This window comes from Heloderma suspectum, chromosome 5 (assembly GCF_057233095.1).
Source record: "Heloderma suspectum isolate Gila_16-S chromosome 5, 16-S_ref, whole genome shotgun sequence".
Classification (NCBI taxonomy): Eukaryota; Metazoa; Chordata; class Lepidosauria; order Squamata; family Helodermatidae; genus Heloderma; species Heloderma suspectum.
In genome coordinates, this window is record NC_139462.1 from 129,312,514 (window position 1) to 129,330,309 (window position 17,796).

Here is a 17,796-nt window from a genome sequence, read left to right on the forward strand (position 1 = left end):
GGTCCGAAACCTCCTCTCCCAGTGCTACCCTCTGGTACCTGCCAGAGAGGAAGGACCGGAACTACTGCAATACAGTGTCTCCAATGCCCAACCCCTCCAGGCGGTCCAGGGGGATACCGTGGTCAATGGTATCAAAAGCCGCTGAGAGGTCGAGGAGAACAAGGAAGGAGCATTCACCCCTATCCAAAGCCCTCCTCATATCATCTACCAAAGCGACCAAGGCCGTTTCTGTCCTGTGCCCAAGCCTGAAGCCTGACTGAAATGGGTCTAGATAATCAGTTTCTTCCAAGTGTGCCTTCAACTGCATCGCCACCACCCGCTCAATCACCTTGCCCAAAAATGGCAGATTTGAGACTGGGCGAAAGTTGTTCAGAACTTGAGGACCCAAGGAGGGCTTCTTTAAGAGCGGTCTTATCACTGCCTCCTTGAGGGCTGATGGCATCACTCCCTCCTCAAGGGAGGCGTTCACCACCGCCCTGATCCCCTCACCCAGTCTCTCTCTGCAGCCCATAATGAGCCAAGATGGGCAAGGATCATGTAAGCAGGTGGTTGGTCTTACAGATGAAAGCACCTTGTCCACCTCATCAGGAGGAAGAAGCTGGAACCGATCCCACAAAACCGGTTTGCCACAGGCTGCCTCTTGCTCACTAACTATCCACAGCGTGCAGAGTAACACACCTAATCTGATCAATTTTATCTGCAAAGTGCCTTGCCAAGGCCTCACAGGAGGCCTTCGAATGCTCCAGCGGTTCAGGAGCCACAGGACCAACCAGGCTCCGGACCACTTGGAACAGCCTCCTGGGACAGCACGCTGCAGACGCGATAGAGGCAGCATAATATTCCTTTTTTGCTGCCTTCACCGCCACGTGCTAGGCTGAAGATACAGCTCTAGCCCGTGTCTGATCGTCTTTGGAGCGAGACTTCCGCCACCGGCGCTCTAGCTGTCTCACCTCCTGTTTCAGAGCTTGTAACCGCGGATTGAACCATGGTGCAGTCCGAGCCCTGTTCAGGGGGAGGGGGCGTTTCGGAGCCACCCGATCTAATGCCCCAGTGATTGTGGCATTCCAGCCACCCACCAGGGTCTCGACCAAGTGTCCATTGGCGTGCCCCAGAGAATCCCCAAGCACATTCAGGAATCCATTTGGATCCATAAGACACCTGGGGCAGACCATTTTAATGGGTCCTCCACCCCTGTGGAGGGGTTGTGGAACCAAGAAGTCCAACGTCACCGGATAGTGATCTGACCATGACAAGGGGGTGGTGGATATACCCCCGACTTCCAGATCACTCCCCACTTCTCCAGAAACAAACACAAGGTCTAGTGCATGACCGGCTACATGGGTGGGCCCAGTTAGAATATGGTCTCCATGAAGTCCCGAGGTGCTCCTGTGAGGATGGCCTCCGAATGTATGTTGAAGTCCCCCAACACCAATAAGTTAGGGGACTGTACACACACATCAGAGACCACTTCAGGCATCTCGGCCAGGGAGTCAGTCGTGCAGCGGGGTGGACGGTACACAAGCAGAATCCCCAGACTGCCCTTCGGGCCCAACCTCCAGTACATGCACTCAGCAACCTTGGTCTCCCGGAGAGGGGGTCTGGTGAAGACCAAGGACTCTCGGTAGATAACAGCCACTCCCCCTCCCCAATCCCCAGCCCTCGGCTGCTGTGCATACAAAAATCTGGCTGGACACATGGCTGCAAGGGTTGGAGCAGCAGCCTCAGCCAGCCAGGTCTCCGTAATACATGCCGGGTCTGCACCCTCATCCAGGATCATGTCATGGATGAGGGAGGTTTTCTGGGTAACAGACCTGGCATTGCAGATCAGCAAACAAAGGCCAGAAGATGGGGTCACGCCTCCCCCAGTCATCCTTTGGCTCTGGACAGGCCTGGAGGAGGGGAACGATACTACACATCTCTCCCTTGTTCCCCTTACCTGGCTTGGCCTGCCCCTAGCGCTCCACCAGCGCCTGCCGCCCAGCCTCGGTATGTTCTGGCCCCCAACACTCCCCCCACTGCCTCCATCAGGTGGACACATGCCCCCTTGCTCCCGCCTATCAGGCAGGCTACCCACCCCTAAAAACACAACAACCCCCCCAAATTAAAAAAACGAAACAACAACAACAACAAAACAATTAAAAAAAACAATTAAAAGTCCCCTTAAAAATAATGCCAGGCAGGAGTCCACAGGGAAGGCCTGGTGTTGGCGGCGGCAGGCACGCCTCTTCCCTGATGGTGGCAGCTTCTCCTGCAGGTCCTGGCTCTCCCAGGCCACCTCAGCCAGCCAGCTTATGTAGCCCCTCCAGGAAGGGGCAGGTGGAAGCAGCACAGCTGGCTCGGTACCTGGGGGCCTGGTCCTGCAGGGACTGGCAGTCTGCCAGGCAGGAGTCCACAGGGAAGGCCTGGTGTTGGTAGCGGCGGCAGCAGCAGCAGGCCCAGCAGCAGCAGGCACGCCTCTTCCCTGATGGTGGCAGCTTCTCCTGCAGGTCCTGGCTCTGCATCTCCCTCTAGTCTCTGCATCTAAATGCCTCTGCATCTCCCTCTAGTCCATGTCCTCCAAGATCCTAATCCCTATTCTAGCAGTCTGTGCAACTAGATCTTTACCAAGTTAACCTTCTACCTGTTGCACATTTTGACTACCCATTCAGCATTTGTTAGGGGGGTGTTCTTTGTCTACTGCTCTTGCTGGAGTTCTTGGATCTTTGGGTTGCTCTCCACCGCTTCTTCCACCAAGTACAACCACAGTTGGGTCTGCCTTCTCCTCCTCCTCATACCACATGTATGAGCAACAGAATAGGCACGTGCTGTTGTGCACAATTCACACATAATAGTTGGAGGGGGTCTTGAACAGGTGGGAGGGAGTAGCCTGGAAAGACATCCTGGCTCCTTTGAGATTGCTCTCTGGGGTCACCTCTTGGTCAACAATGTGTGAAATGCACAGCATTCATGTGTGTATCTCCCATGGTTAGAGGCAAGAGAGATCACTGGTAGGGAGAACATCCCAGTTTGTTTGAGGATGGGGAGAGATACGCAGTGCAAAGTCTGCAAAGGCATCTGCAGAACTGCAGTTATAAGGTGCAAGTGCATAAACAAACTAGGTATGAATAGCCAAGTGTGATGTCCAAACCTGGAATTATGGTTTATTATGCCCAAATAAGCCTGGATTGTACCAGCTTTAAACCAGGGTTTGTGATTGATTTACAAATACTAGCTTGTTTGGGCTCAGTAAACCATAATCCCAGGTTAGGATCACACAAAGCTCTCCCTTTCCTGGTTTGTTTACCTGCCCATGCAAAGGGAGGGATGAAGCGAGAGTGAATGGGCTGCCTGCACAAGCACACTGCTTATTTACATAAGCCATAATTCAAGGCTTAAAGCAACATGTGAATGTGGCCATTGTTTCCTAAATAAATTAGGGTTTCCTAAACGTACACTGGTCAAGCTCATAAGTAACAACAACATGCAAGTTGTTTAAACCATGGGTTGTTGGGGCTGAGCAGCAGCAATCGAGTGCTTTGCCTTCTGTGCATTCATCACTTCCACTTTCAATTAACAATCCAGGAACACTCTGTTTCTCTGTTGTTGTGATGTCTGAATCCAGAAACTCTGGGTTAAACAACCCAGAGTTAACCCAGAGTTTGTTGTTCAGTTAACTCTGGGTTGTTTAATCCCTAAACAACCCAGAGTTTTCGGCTTCAGACGTCACAGTAACAACTGTGGAATGGGGCTTTCCTGGGTTGCTAATTGAAAGCGGAAGTGATGAGCTTGCTCATTCCTGCTAGATATCTGCAGTTGCTGGGTAACAACCCAGGAATTGCTGTTACATGCAAACCAGGTCACTAACATTTGACTATCATTTGTAAAGATTTTATGTTATGATATTGTTTCTCCTACCGAGTGCAGGAGGTCAGTCAGTATGGGGAGAGTCCCACCTCACGGACTGAGAAGTCAGTCTCCAAAAGAAATTTCTGGAGGAGGCGGGGCCTCCCCCATGCTTGCCAGTTTTACTTTCTGCCTTGTGGAAGGAGGCAGCTTCTCCTAGCTCGCACGCATGAGAGCAACAACAAAAAAAGGAAGACAAAAAAAAGAAGACAAAGAAGAGAAGAGCGGCTTGCGGTTGCAACGCAGGGGAGGGGACCGCTCCTCTGGCATGCAGAGAGCTGGCTCGCGGTGGGGAGAAGTATCCAGGACACACACACCCGGCTTCTTACCTGCCGCTGCACAGGCTCCAGGGAAGCCCCAACTCTCCGGCTCTGCCACTGCGAAACAGAGGGAATCTCAGCTGCGCCACTATCAGCCCCCTCCCTGCCAGTGGCCAGCACGGGTGTGGCAGAGCGAGGCCTCACCAGGTGGCGGAGCCTGTGAGGGGCGGCGGCGGCTTCCATTGCCCCTCCCTCCAAGGAACAGGAGCGTCCCGGCAAGGGTGGGTCAGGCAGTGGCAAGGCTCCTCATGTCCCCCCACCCCCGGAGAAGGGACTGAAAGGGTGGGAAATCCAGGGTAAACCCCTCTGGCCCACACCGTCATTTGGAGCCTCAGAAAGGGCAGGAAATGGAGGACCCCAGTCCCCCCCCCCATCGCAGCAGCCTCTGGAGGAAAGGGCAGGGGGCCTGGAGCCCAGCTGGAGGGCCAACCCCGAGGGCCAACCCCAACCACAAATCTGGGAAAGGGAAAGATCCATGCTGGATTTACTGGAGGAGGTTATTTGCCAAATCAGACACATCCCACAGGAAGGGATGAAACACTGAGAGCGCTCCCACAGGAGTACATCCAGGGAAAGGGCCTGTCACAAACGACGCACTCACTCGCCCAGCTACAGCTCCGTTGATATCCAGCGCGGCAGAACATGCACCAAACAGAGGCGCAGGTGCACCCTCACCCCCTATGCCCACTCCAGGAAAAGCAGGCAGAGGGGGAGGAGGAGGGAGGCCTTGGGCAGGTCCCGATCCACCTCAAGTAGGGGCACCTCTGCGAGGAAGCGCACCAAATTGTTGTCTCCGTCCACCCAGAGAAAGAAGGGGGGGCATGGAGAAGGGAGCCAAAGGGCCAGAGTCCCTTCCTCATCCACAGCCTACCTCTCCAGCTCCCAAGTTCTAGATCCCTTGCCCCCAGATCAAGCTCATCAGAGTCTGAGGGGGACAAGCCCAAAGGAAAACTCCAGCTGGGCCATCTTTTCCCCTCGGAGGCATTTCCCAGAGTAATCTCCAAATGTCTTAACATCCTGGAGCTTACAGACGCGGAAAAAGGTGCATCACCCCTCCAGGGACAGGCAAAGAGGGCAGGGGCAGCGGCGGCCTTCCCATCGCCGCCCCCCCCCCCATATGTGCCACTTCCACTAAACCTGGAAGAGGTTCTATGCAAGGAGTGGTCTAAGCCCACCAGATCTAGGCCACTCCATCACCACTGTGAGAAGTTATATCGCCCGCAAGAGGATGCCATGCACGATTTGGTCACCTGAGAGAAGACGAACCTGTCCCCACTCTCAACTCCAAGGCCCTCCTGGCCTCAGAGCAGGACAAGCTTCCCTCAGACCAGCACGATTGAAGGGCTGAGGCAGCCTTCCGTAGGGGCTTCTAGTCCTCAGCCACTTACATGCAGGCAGTGACCACATCTACTACAGTCGCCAGGGGCATCTTCATGATGGCAAATGGACTGCTCCAGGGCAGAGACCTAGGGAAGGAAGCCTGCATGCAGGACATGGCAATGGTAGCGGCATTCCTAGCCAACGCATCGCTAGACTCCTTCCAGCTGGCAGCAAAGGCAACAGCAGCCAACATTGTGGCAAGAAGGAACATCTGGCTACGCAACTTGGGGGTGGACACCAAAACCAAATCTAATGTGGCAGGCATTCCCTTCTCAGGTAAGCTGCTGTTCGGGGAAGCCTTGTATAAACTGCTGGTGGAGACAAAGGACAAGAAGAAAGCCTTACCGAACCCAGCAAAGAAAGAGGCAAAGCGCTTTCAGATGGAGCCCAAGCCCTTTCGTTCCTTCAGACCACCCTTCCCCTCCACATACGTTCCTAGGGAGGGAAAAGCCAAATGACGACACAGCGCCAGAGCCAAGCCGGGCAACCACAGAGCCCCCACCCCCAGCAAGGCAAGGCCACCAGTTCAGCATGACACACCATCCCCTCCAGTGGGGCTGTGGGACTTCTCAAATGCCTGGAGGCAGCTCTGCTCAGACTGCTGGGTCCTGGAAACAGTGACAGAGGGCTATTCTATAGAACTCCAGAGACCACCCAGGGAACACTTCTTCAGTTCCCCCCATCGGAAGGACCCAGCTGGGCATTTGAGGACTCTCACAGCTATTCAACACCTCTGTCAGATCCGAGCCATTGGAAATGTGCCTTGGAAAGAGAGGGGACGGGGCGTCTTATCCCTCTTCTTCACAGTCCTGAAGAGGAACGGGGGATCCAGACCCATTCTGAACTTGAAGAGGCTCAATCGCTGCTTAAAGATGCAGAAGTTCCGAATGGAGATGATCAAGTCCATAAAAGAGAGCCTCCAAAGAGGGGACTTCTTGACCTTGGTGGATCTGGCAGAGGCCTACCTGCACATTCCCATCCGACCATCTCACCGCAAGTTTCTACGTTTCAGCTATGGAACAAAGCAATTCCAATTCAAGGCTCTTCCCTTTGGCCTAGCCACAGCTCCAAGAGTGTTCACAAAGATCCTCCTCGCCTCAGTGACCCACCTGAGGTCAAAGGGCATCCAGCTACACCCCTATTTGGCCGACATTCTAATCCACTCAACATCATGGGAACAGGGCATGCAGGACACCAGTGCCACTCTTTGAACTCTGTGGTCCCTAGGATTCGTCATCAATAGGAAAAAGAGCTCCCTGTCACCTTCACAGTCCATACTCCACCTGGAGGTGACCCTGAACACAGTCATGGACATTATGACTCTTTCCCCGGACAGGCAGACTACAGTAAGACTGGCAGCCCAGATCCAGACTGAAAAGAAATCCCACCTCAGAGCTCACGAAACTGCTGGACATGATGGTCTCTTGCCAGGACTACTCTTCAAGGGTGGTTTCCACCCTCCTAGCCTCCAGGAAGTCCTCCACTGATATGGAGGACTTCCGTCATATGAGCATCATATGAGCACACCTGGAAGGCTTTCATCACATGGGCCCAGGCTACAGGGAGGGACCCACTAGTCACCAGCATAGGCAATTTCCTGGAGTTTCTTCAGGAGGGCCTGTCAGCAGGCCTTAAAACTAATATCCTAAGGAGACAGGTTTCTGCCTTAGGATCCATACTAGGGAAGCGGGCGGAGGGGGCTGGGTTCTCACCCCTACATCAAGAGGTTCCTGAGGGCGGCTTCACTGATCAGCCCTTCCCTGGTGAGAAGGTTCCCCACATGGAGCCTCAACACCATGCTCAAGGCACTGTCCAAAGCCCCATTTGAACCCCTAGGAGCTGCCACCCTTAAGGTGCTGTCCCTTAGGATGATATTCCTTCTGGCCATCATGTCCGCCAGGAGGGTCTTGGAACTGGGTGGCTCTTTCGGCAGAAAAGGAGCCTTGTATTTTTCACAGGGACAAGGTGGTCCTCCTCCTGGATCCAACCTTCATCCCCAAGATCAACTCTGACTTCCACAGAGCCCAGGAACTGGTCATCCCATCCTTTTGCCCTCACCCTTCCAACCCCCAGGAAAGGGAGTGGCATAGCCTGGATGCCAGGTGGGCCCTCAAATTCTGTCTGGATAGAACCAGGCCCCACAGGCAACACAGCACCCTACTTGTGTCCCTCAGACCATCCTCCTCGAGCAAGAAGGTGTCAGTAGCCTCTCTAGCACACTGGCTTCGCGAGTGCATCGCACTGGCCTACACCTCTAGTGGCCTAACAGCCCCAGAGGGAATACTGTCCCACTCCATTAGGGGGATGGCCACATCAGCAGCCTTCTGGGGTAGGGCTCCACTTGAGGAGATCTGCAGGGCGGCCACATGGTCGTCGGTGCATACATTTGCACGTCACTACAAAATCAACTTTTTTGCCTCTGCAGAGGGTGCCTTCACCAGGAGGGTCCTCCAGAGGGTTCTACAGCCCCTGGGGGCCAGTCTAAGGGTTTGTTGGCCCACCCAGGGATGAACTGCTTTGGCACATTCCCGTACTGACTGGCCTCCTGCACTCGGTAGGAGAAACGGAAATTCTTTACTCACCGGTGAATTTCTGTTCTCTCCAAGTGAAGGAGGCCAGTCAGGCCCGCCTGGGCCAGCCTCCTTCTAGGCGACTCTTAGGCTAGACAGGCTTCACCACTGTTGCTTCCTCAGCCTGGTCGTCAATCAAGGGTCACAGTCGAAGACCGTCAGGGCGGAGGGCTTCCGAGGAGTTTCAACGACTTGGAAGACTCAACTGGCAAGCATGGGGGAGGCCCCGCCTCCTCCAGAAGTTCCTTTTGGAGACTGTCTTCTCAGGCTTGGAGGTGGGACTCTCCCCATACTGACTGGCCTCCTTCACACGGAGAGAACAGAAATTCACTGGTGAGTAAAGAATTTCCATTTCTGTTGTATTTTGTAAGTTGACCATGGGGATAGAAATTAGGGCTGCTGTGTTTATAATCAACTAAATCTAAATCATTAAAAAAACCCTTTGTATCGGCTAAAAGTTGTCAGAATTAATCAAGGAGCAGGTTATTTAATTTTTTTTTAATGGAAGTTCTTATAAAACTGTAGATGGCAAGTACCATCTTCAAAGAGGCATTCTCCCTTCTGTCACCTGCATGTACATGCGCACACTGCACATGCCTTTCAAGATTATGTCTTCTTCCAAGATTACGCCTTTTGCTCTAGAAATGCTATGTTGTTGTTCAGTGTCCGACTCTTCGTGACCCCATGGACCATAGCACTCCAGGCCTTCCTGTCCTAGAAATGCTATGCTTAGCCTTAAATTTAATTGACAGATGAATCAGCTAAAGTAGGTAATCAATGTAACTTTTTTAATTGGGTTCTAATCCAAATAGAAATATATCACGGTGGAAATCCATTCATTCATTTTCATTTACACCATTTGTATACTGTTCCACTTCTAAACAGATTCTGGAGCAGTAAACGACAAGAGATAAAATGAACAAAAGATAAAAAGCATGAAACGTGATATTAAAATTATTCTTTAAAAAAAAACACAGAGTGCCAATAATACTGAGGCTGGTTAAGCAAAGAAATCTTCCTAGAAAAGAACTGTTTTTAGGGGGTGCCCCCCCAACCCCCAGTGTTAGCTCCTGCCTGACCTGCAGAGGCAGGGAGTTCCACAGGAAGGCAGCCACCACATGGAAGGCCCTTCTCTAGGTGGACATCAGTCAGACCATAGGTCCATGTGGAACCACCAGGAACATGCCTGTATCAGGCAGGTTGGTAAGAGAGAAGGTGCTCTCTCAAGTATCATGGTCCCAAGTTGTTTAGGGCTTTGTACACTAGTACCAAAACCTTAAACCTGGCTCAGTAGTGAATAGGCAGCCAGTGCAGTTCCCTCAGCGAAGGAGTTAATGAATAACTTTATGCTATACACAAGTTGCAGTGAGGAAACTAACTTTTTGGCAAGTTCCTGCTGAGAACTTGTCACTTCTACCAATTACAAATCTAGCACATTACTTTAATGCATACACTCAGTGAGGATCATTGTAAGCAGTGCTTAAAGTGTAAGCTTTAAGCCATGGTTTCCCAGTTCAGACACTGTGGGAAACTGTAGTTTAACAAACCACAATACTTTCCTTGAAGCCAGATGTGCACGGGGCAGAGGGAATGGAGCGATGAGGAGGGAGCATGCGGGCACAAGGCTCATTCTTAGTCTGATTTTTCAGACCGAGATCGCTATGTCTGAATCAGGTCTGTGTCTTTGATTTCCTCTAGATAGGAACATTTGTGCACAAGGTCAACATTGTGTTTCTTTACCAACATAAGCTAACTGGCTCTCTCCATGTCTGCAGGAAGTGAGTGCTTTGGAGTGCGAGATTCAGCTGCTGAAGAACCTTCAGCATGAGCGCATTGTCCAGTATTATGGGTGCTTGAGGGACCGAGCAGAGAAGACCCTGAGCATTTTCATGGAGTATATGCCAGGGGTAAGAGTTGATCTGGTCCTCTAGAAAGCAATTGTCATCTACTTCTGACCACAGTGGGCTGCAAGATGATTTACTTTTTAAAAAGTACTCTTCAATACCTTTCCTGCTTTTCCTGTGAAGGGTTCTGTCAAAGACCAGCTGAAGGCTTATGGTGCGCTGACGGAAAATGTGACTCGCAAGTACACTCGGCAGATTCTTGAAGGAGTCTGTTACCTTCACAGCAACATGATTGTACACAGGGATATAAAAGGTAAGAGACACCATTTGGGCATGTAGGGGAGTGAACGATGCGTGCACGCATGTGCACCTATGTATATTATCTGCAGTGATAGCTCGGTTCATCTCATGACCACAGCCACAAAAGGAAACAAATGGGGGATTTCTTACAATGCATCCAGACAAGCGTTCTTTTTTCTTTTCTTTTTTGCACTGAATTTCATTTTGTTCCTTGCTGTTGCACCCACGTACCTATAACACCTTATTCCCCAATTGCTGGTATGCTAGAAAAGGCATGAACTGGGATCATGAAGTAACCTGGTTAAGTTAACTTCTGCTAAGATTTCTGTGGTGTAATGGTGAAAATCAAGAAGAAAAAAATGGCAAAGTGGCGGAAGAGCAGTGGCTAGAACAAGGAACAAGACCACTTTATTCATTAATTATTATTACATTTATATCCTGCCAGTTTTTCCTCTTGCAAGGAGCCCAAGGCAGCTTACATGGTCCTCCTCCTCTCCATTTTATCCTGTGAGGCTGAGAGTCAGCGACTGGCCCAAAGTCACCCAATACGCTTCATGGCTGAGTGGGGACTAGAACCTGCATCTCCTGAGTCCCAATCCAACACTCTAACCACTACACCACACTGGCTCTCTGGTTTGAACTACTTTATGAGAGGGAAGTTTTTGCAGAATTAGCAGGAACAGACTTGGAAATGGAGCGCATTATGTTACTGATGCACTTAAAAGCACATGCTGACAGCTCTCTACTCGTTTAGAGTAAGCTGCTGCAGAGAGGTCAGATTGGGACTATAGCATGGGGAGGGGGGTTCTAATCCCTGCACTGCCTTTCTGTCAAAAATCCCCCCCCCCCCAATGCTACTATTTGTCCCAAAGGTGTTATTTGCAGCAAATAATTGTGTCAGGGTGATCTTTGGTGTGAAAAAAAAAGGATGGAAAGGGTTAAACCTCCCTCCCTCCTTTGTGCAACAATCCCAAGCTGGATCAGAGCCCCCCACAGCTATGTTTTGTAAAGAAAGAGAGTGGAAAGTCTTTCGTTGTAAGCATGAGCTTTAACATGGTGTGGATTTTGCTACCTCATGATCAGTAGCAAAGTGGGGAAACTGCTGGCTTGGATATGTAAGTAAAAAGACAACTTTTGTCCATCTGTAGCATTCAAAAAATGTAACCCAGCATATTCAGTGACTGATGGGAGTAATTGTTCCACTCCACAGTTCTTGGGAAAGGAGACAGGACGGGGACAATAAGGGAGTGGGGAAGCACACTTTTCTCCAGCCTCTTCCATATTTGGCTAATGTGCTGCATGCTATCTTGGTGAGTGGTTTAGTGTATCATAAGGCTGATTGCTATACATTCACTCACTCACTCATTCATCCCTGGAGTCAGCTTCCCCCACTCCTAGGCTGTTCCTCATTTTCCCCACCCTTGCCACCAGTACCTTGCAAGGTAGAGATGGTGACAGAGAAATCTGTACGAAACTCTGGCTGTTTTAAACCAGGCAAGAGTTGTGTCAGTTGTCAATCTAAACTTCAAATTGTACACATACAGCTGTTTCGTTTATTTTTATTTTTGCACTTCCCCATCTCAGGAGCAAATATTCTCCGGGACTCTGCTGGCAATGTGAAGCTTGGGGACTTTGGAGCTAGCAAACGGCTGCAGACGATCTGCATGTCTGGGACCAGCATCCGCTCTGTCACTGGCACGCCCTATTGGATGAGCCCAGAAGTGATCAGTGGGGAGGGTTATGGAAGAAAGGCCGATGTCTGGTGAGAAATTGCTCTGTGGTGCTTGCTTGGTGCATAGCATTGGACAGGATTTTGGTGCGCGGAGGTCCATCAACTTCTAAGCTTATGGCCAGAAGTGCAAGGTGCACTTCTGGAAAAGGAAAGGGAACTTTTCTCCTGGGATCCCCATTTCTCTTGGGATACCAACTGATGCTGCATTAGTCTTACAGCTGCTCCTGTCTGCTGTGTGGGACAGACAAGGACTTAATTCATATGGAAGCCAATATGTCAAAAAGATGGCTGGACACTGCAGCCTTTGACCACTAGCTCTAGTTACATGAGGGTGGGTGCAGCTATTCAGTGATATGAACAATGCACAGCACAATCATTCCAGGGTTAAACTTTAGCTCTGAAAGCAGGTTTGACCCTCATCACCATCATCGTCCTCTGTACCCCACCCTTTCTTCCATTAGCTCTGCCTTGAGGAGCAGCCTTCATGCTTGGCAACTTTCTTTGTTACTAACTAATAGGCCAAACAACCGGCATCCACCAGTGTTAAGGTATATTCTGCTTGAGGAGTTACAGTTTCCTTGGCATATTTCTGGGCTGTGTCCTCATTGTATCTCCTCAAGGCTGCTACTTGGGCCACCCCTTCCACACCTCTTCAGCATTATGCCCTTAATGTAAAAGATCATGCTGATGCCACATCTGGAAGAGTTGTTCCAGCACCCAGTCCCAGTATGCTACCTTGCCAGTCACCCAACTGTGGAACTACACAGAGAGCATAAAGATGATAGACATGTTACTTAACTACAACCAGTTCTTGGAGTGGTTTTTCATGCAGTCATGCAACCTGCCCTTCTCCCCCCCCCCCCAGTGTCTTTAGTTTATTACTGGACACTTTTTTTGCTGGCAGAAATAACAACAGTGAGATTCACCCCATCCCACTTCTTGAGATTTGTCCTCATGATAGGACAAATCTCTCTGTAAAGGGAAGAGAGAAGATTGCCATCTCCCTTGTTATATCGTTTTGCAGCTGCTCTATCCTAGCGCAGATCTCAGTTGTGAGATTGCACAGTTGACCACTTGAAGAATGCCAGTAAGCAAATGTTCTTTCCCAAGCAGGCTCCCATCCAGGCAGCTTAGAGTGCCAGACTTGCTTAGCTTCAGCAGCAGAACTATCATGAGGCTTCAGGCAGTTCTATGGGCTCTTCTCCGAAATCCCAGCCTTCAGCCCTGGTGGAAACAACTTATGCATGTATGCTGCAGGAATCAGTTGAGCTGTGCCAGTCTAAACTCCTCCAAGTAGGCTATGCTATAAGAGTATTTTTCCTTTTCTCTAGCTTGCCTCAGAATTGAAAGTTGGGTTTGGCATAGTCTGGCCTAGCCAAAGAGAAGAAGAATTTTGAAATACCGTGGGTTGCTATGTGACTTCTCCCTTCAATTTTGTTTGATATTAGTCATCTGTTCAGCCCTCCAGCTCATGTCCTGATGCTTCTGCTTCCACATTGTGCTGTTGTGTGTTGGAAGGAAGAACAAATAGGCTGCCCACAAACTTTGTTCATTACTTTTAATTTCCTTTTTATATATGTGGCTTCATTTTATTCGTTCGTTCATTCATTCATTACATTTCTGTACTGCCCAATAGGCAAAAGCTCTCTGGGCAGTTTACAACAATTAAAACCAGAAAATACAGCATAAAATGCACTATAAAATTTAAAAGTTTAAACCTACAGTATAAAAGTAAGATCAGAATAAAGTCTAGCAGCAATGCAGAGAGTTAAAATTCAGTAACAGATTTAAAACAACAGAACTAAAAGACTAAAATGCCTGGAAAAATAAAAAAGGTGGTGCCAGAAAGAGCACAATGTAGGTGCCAAGCAAGCCTCTCTGGGAGCTCATTGCATAACCAGGGTACCACAGCTCATTGCATAACTGGGGTTGCAGTGTGTCCTCATCCCCTAACAGAAGTGCTCCTGTTGTCATCCAGCTGTGCCCTCCTCGAGGTTACTATAAGCTATAAGGGGCTCAAGTGGCCAATTAACTCTCCCTCTTCACCTTTCTGTGGCTCCTGGAAGCTACTGAGCATGTTCAGCCCTCATTGGGCTGTTTCTTTGATGGTCTGCCCATTTCAGGGTTTGTTTAATCAGTGGCTCTGTTTTGGTTCTAATCCTGTCAGCGCTCAACCAGCTGCCATATCTTCCATTTATCTGCTAGACCGAAACCTGACTTATTTTTGCCAGTGAAGTATATTCTTTTCTTGGGTTGGTGGGAAGAGGCACCCAAGGATAGGGTTATCTCTTCCCACTGCCCAGGAAGGCAGGGATCACACAAATGAAGTCCAGGTCCTCTGGCTTCATCTCCAGTTTCCTTCCCTGCCTTCACCTGTTACTCTTGGAGCTCTTCCTTCCTTTATTTCAAAATCCTAAACGACTCCCTTTTCAATCCTGATGTTCTGGCTACTTCTTCAGCCTCTGTTTAAAAAACAAAACAAAAAAGCTTTCTCTTTCACTTTCCCCTTCCTCAGTCCTCATGGCTCCAGTGGGGATGGATTTCTCTTCTGCAGCCAAGCCTGCAAACCTGATAGAGAAGACGACATCAGTCACACATGTTAGACTGACCACCCTGTGCAGCCCACCTCCTGTGGCCTCAAGGAATACATTTTCACCTCCACCTGGAGGCTCCCTCCCCTCCCCTCCCAAAGTGTGGAAAAACCTCTCTACCACCCTTTCTTGCCTAGATAGCCATGGCTTCCTGGTAAACACCAAGAAATTACCCTCAACCATCCAGACTGATCTTCCATCTAGAGCAGAGATAAATACAGAAAAGAGACTGATTGCCCTGGCCCCAAAACAGATCATAAAGCTCCTACACAAGATCACATCCATGCACAGGCAGATCCATCCTTAAGAGCTGTATTGTTACAGCATACGACTCATAACATCTGCTACGGCCCTCACACCTTACCACTCATCCCATGCGATCTGCAGCTGCCTTGGCAGCTTTCTCTGCCAATGCACTGCTCATAGAAATTTGCAATGTGGGCCAACCCTAACACATTTATCCATGACTGCAAGCTCGACAAATTCAACTCAGCAGAGGCTGCCTTCAGCAGGTGATTTCTCCAGAGCGTGGTCCTCCCTGAGTAGTCAGCTACTAGCCCACCTGTAAGAAGGCAGATAGCTTGGGAACATCCCAGTCTTTGGATTTCTCCTCCCACAATTAGAGAACAGATGGATACTTACCATGAAAGTCCGCTCTGGGTTGGTAGAATGGAGGCATTCAATTCAACCCTTCACGCGGCTGACATCATTTTCCTTACCCGATTGGCCTGCTCTGCACGCTCCATGTTGTTGGCTTGCCTTCTAGAAAGATGCTTTTTGTCTATGGAATGGAAACTGGAGGCAGAGCTGGTAGACCAGGACTTTCTTCAAAGCTCACTAATCATGGGATCCCAGCCTTACTGGGCAATGAGAGGAGATATTCTGATCCTCAGATGCCTCCATCCCACCAGTCCAGAAGGGACTTTCACAGTAAGCATCCAGTGTTCCATTTTCCAGCTTAGATTTCACTTTGTTACCAACTTCAGTCTGGCTTATCGCTGTGCTCCAGCCGTCACAGTGATGATGGCTCCTTTTGAGATAAGGGTTTTCTGAATCTGTATTGAACACCTAGAGGCAGAGCTTGTGTCAAAGCAAAACAAAACACTTCCCCTGGCATCTTGCCCAGTGCTTTATTAAACAGCAAAATCTGTGGGCTAATTCATTGCTGGCGGGAGGGGGGAGAGAAGGGGATATAAAACACTTTCTTATCCTTTGCTAAATTCCTGAGCAAAATAAGATTCCACACTGGAATCTAAACTATCATGTATTTCTGTTTGGTCTTCAGAAAGCCTCCAAGCTTTCCAGCAGAGATAATTTGTGTTCTCTGAATTTGTTTTCAGTGGATCGTTGAAAGGTGTTTTAAACCATTACCATTTATCTTTCTGCATTTAGTTTTGTCACAAAAATCATGCACATAATGCAATAGCAGGATAGTAAAGAAGTTCTTCAAGGTTAACCCTTTGCTGGACTCCCCCCCCCCCCCGAACTACTGATGTTCAAACTCTGAAGTTTGACATAGCTCTTTTTCAACCAAGAAATGGTCAGAATGATTGGTTATAAGGCAACAGATAAATTCATCGCAAGGTAGAGCAAAGTCTGTCTCTCTTAAGTTGAGTTGACTTCGTAAAGGAAAGTGTGTGACAAGCCTTTCTTGAAGGCACTGTATTCTGTAGGTAGCCTTTACTACTCATATAGTATGGAAATGCTTCAGAATTTTCCTACTGATAGAGAATAAGGAAAGAGAACATCGTTTATATTTATGTATTGGGTGCAGTGTGTGTTGACATTAATATCGTGTGTGTTCATAGTAGTGCGCGCACACTTATTTTTAGCACTTTTAATCTGCAAAGTGTTCTCCAGTGGTTGTGTCTACTGCTACAACAGCCCTATTGTAGCAGCCATATTGGGGGTCAGACTAAGTAGCCTCATGCAGCATCATGCTTCATGTTCTTGCTGAGCTCTTGCTCTCTGAAATATATGTTTGTAAGATGACGAGACACAGGAATTTCTTATCTTGTCAACAAAGGCTAAGGTCATAGAATTGTATATCTTGTTCTCTGCTGTTCTCTTCTATTCTCTGCTTATCATGGCTACCCTATAACCCATTTCTTGTATTATAAACAATGGTGCTAGGAGAAGAAATGTTGAGGACTGCAACCCCACACGGGAGGGAGAGGAGGAGCCGTTTCCTATGTGTCACAATATCTATAAAAACAATGTGCTGATGTAAATCGGGGCTTCTGGCTCTTTGGAAGTGATTCCAGCCTTAAGCCCGCGCGTTAAATAAAAAAACTCTTTTTCCTTCACTCCGTGGTCTCTCTGACTCTGAGTTCTGCAACACTATGAAGTATGTGTGTGCGTATAGGTTGAAGGGGCAAATGGAAATTCTACACCCAATATTCTGTCCCATATGTTGTTTTGCTTGCTCTGTGCTGGTGTGCTGTGCTTTGTGCTAAAAAAAAGTATGCCCTCTGTTTTGAGGGAGACTTGTGCAAATGTCCTATACTCATCTTTTTCTGGAACAAAGGTGCTTTAGACTGCGTGTGTACCAGATTTCAGAGTTCTAGCCCATGAAGAAGGACCCAATTTTGAAACCCCTGTGAGTCAATCAGTGAGTGAAGCCCAAGTGCCTTTTATTTTTAATAAGATGCTTGGGTCTCACTAATTTATAGGGGCATCAAAATTCTTCAGGTTTTATCAATGAATCTTAAAGCTAAGTGCTTTTGGTAAATGACTGACTAAATTTCATCTCCATTTCCATCATGTTATTTAGGTATGTTTAGCTTTCTCTAGCTTCTCGAAGACTTACAAATGTATGGTGGTATAAGCTTTCATGGACCAGAGCCCATCTCATCAGATGCATGAAGGGCTCAGTTTAAATGATCAACAAAAGCTTATGGCATGATACAATTGCTAGCCTTTCAGGTGCCATAAGATTCCTTGTTGGTTTTATTGCAACAGACCTAACTTGGCTTCCCCCCTTGAATTTCTCTAGATTGTGCCTGTTGTGTGTGTATAACACAGGAGGATGTCCATCCCTTAGCAAAAGCTGAAACGCATGCATTGCCATTCTTCTTCTCATACGCAGAATTAAGTTCTGTGTTAACTTATGTGTTGAAAAAATGGAGTGACATGTGAATTGGCCTACAATATGACCAAACTGTGTCTGAGTTTCTC

General features: G+C 48.8%; 1 protein-coding gene across 5 annotated transcripts in view; it reads left to right on the top strand.

The window, feature by feature from the left end:
- The window catches only part of MAP3K3 (mitogen-activated protein kinase kinase kinase 3), a 109,543-nt gene that overhangs the window by 85,023 nt on the left and 6,724 nt on the right, over positions 1-17,796 (top strand). For 4 of the 5 annotated variants that reach the window (XM_084857389.1, XM_084857391.1, XM_084857390.1 and 1 more), the window contains 3 exons: positions 9,928-10,059; positions 10,180-10,309; positions 11,881-12,058. In XM_084857389.1, coding sequence (XP_084713515.1) covers positions 9,928-10,059; positions 10,180-10,309; positions 11,881-12,058 — 440 coding nt within the window. The remainder of the gene's footprint in view (positions 1-9,927; positions 10,060-10,179; positions 10,310-11,880; positions 12,059-17,796) is intronic. The other variant, XM_084857394.1, reaches the window with a different exon arrangement.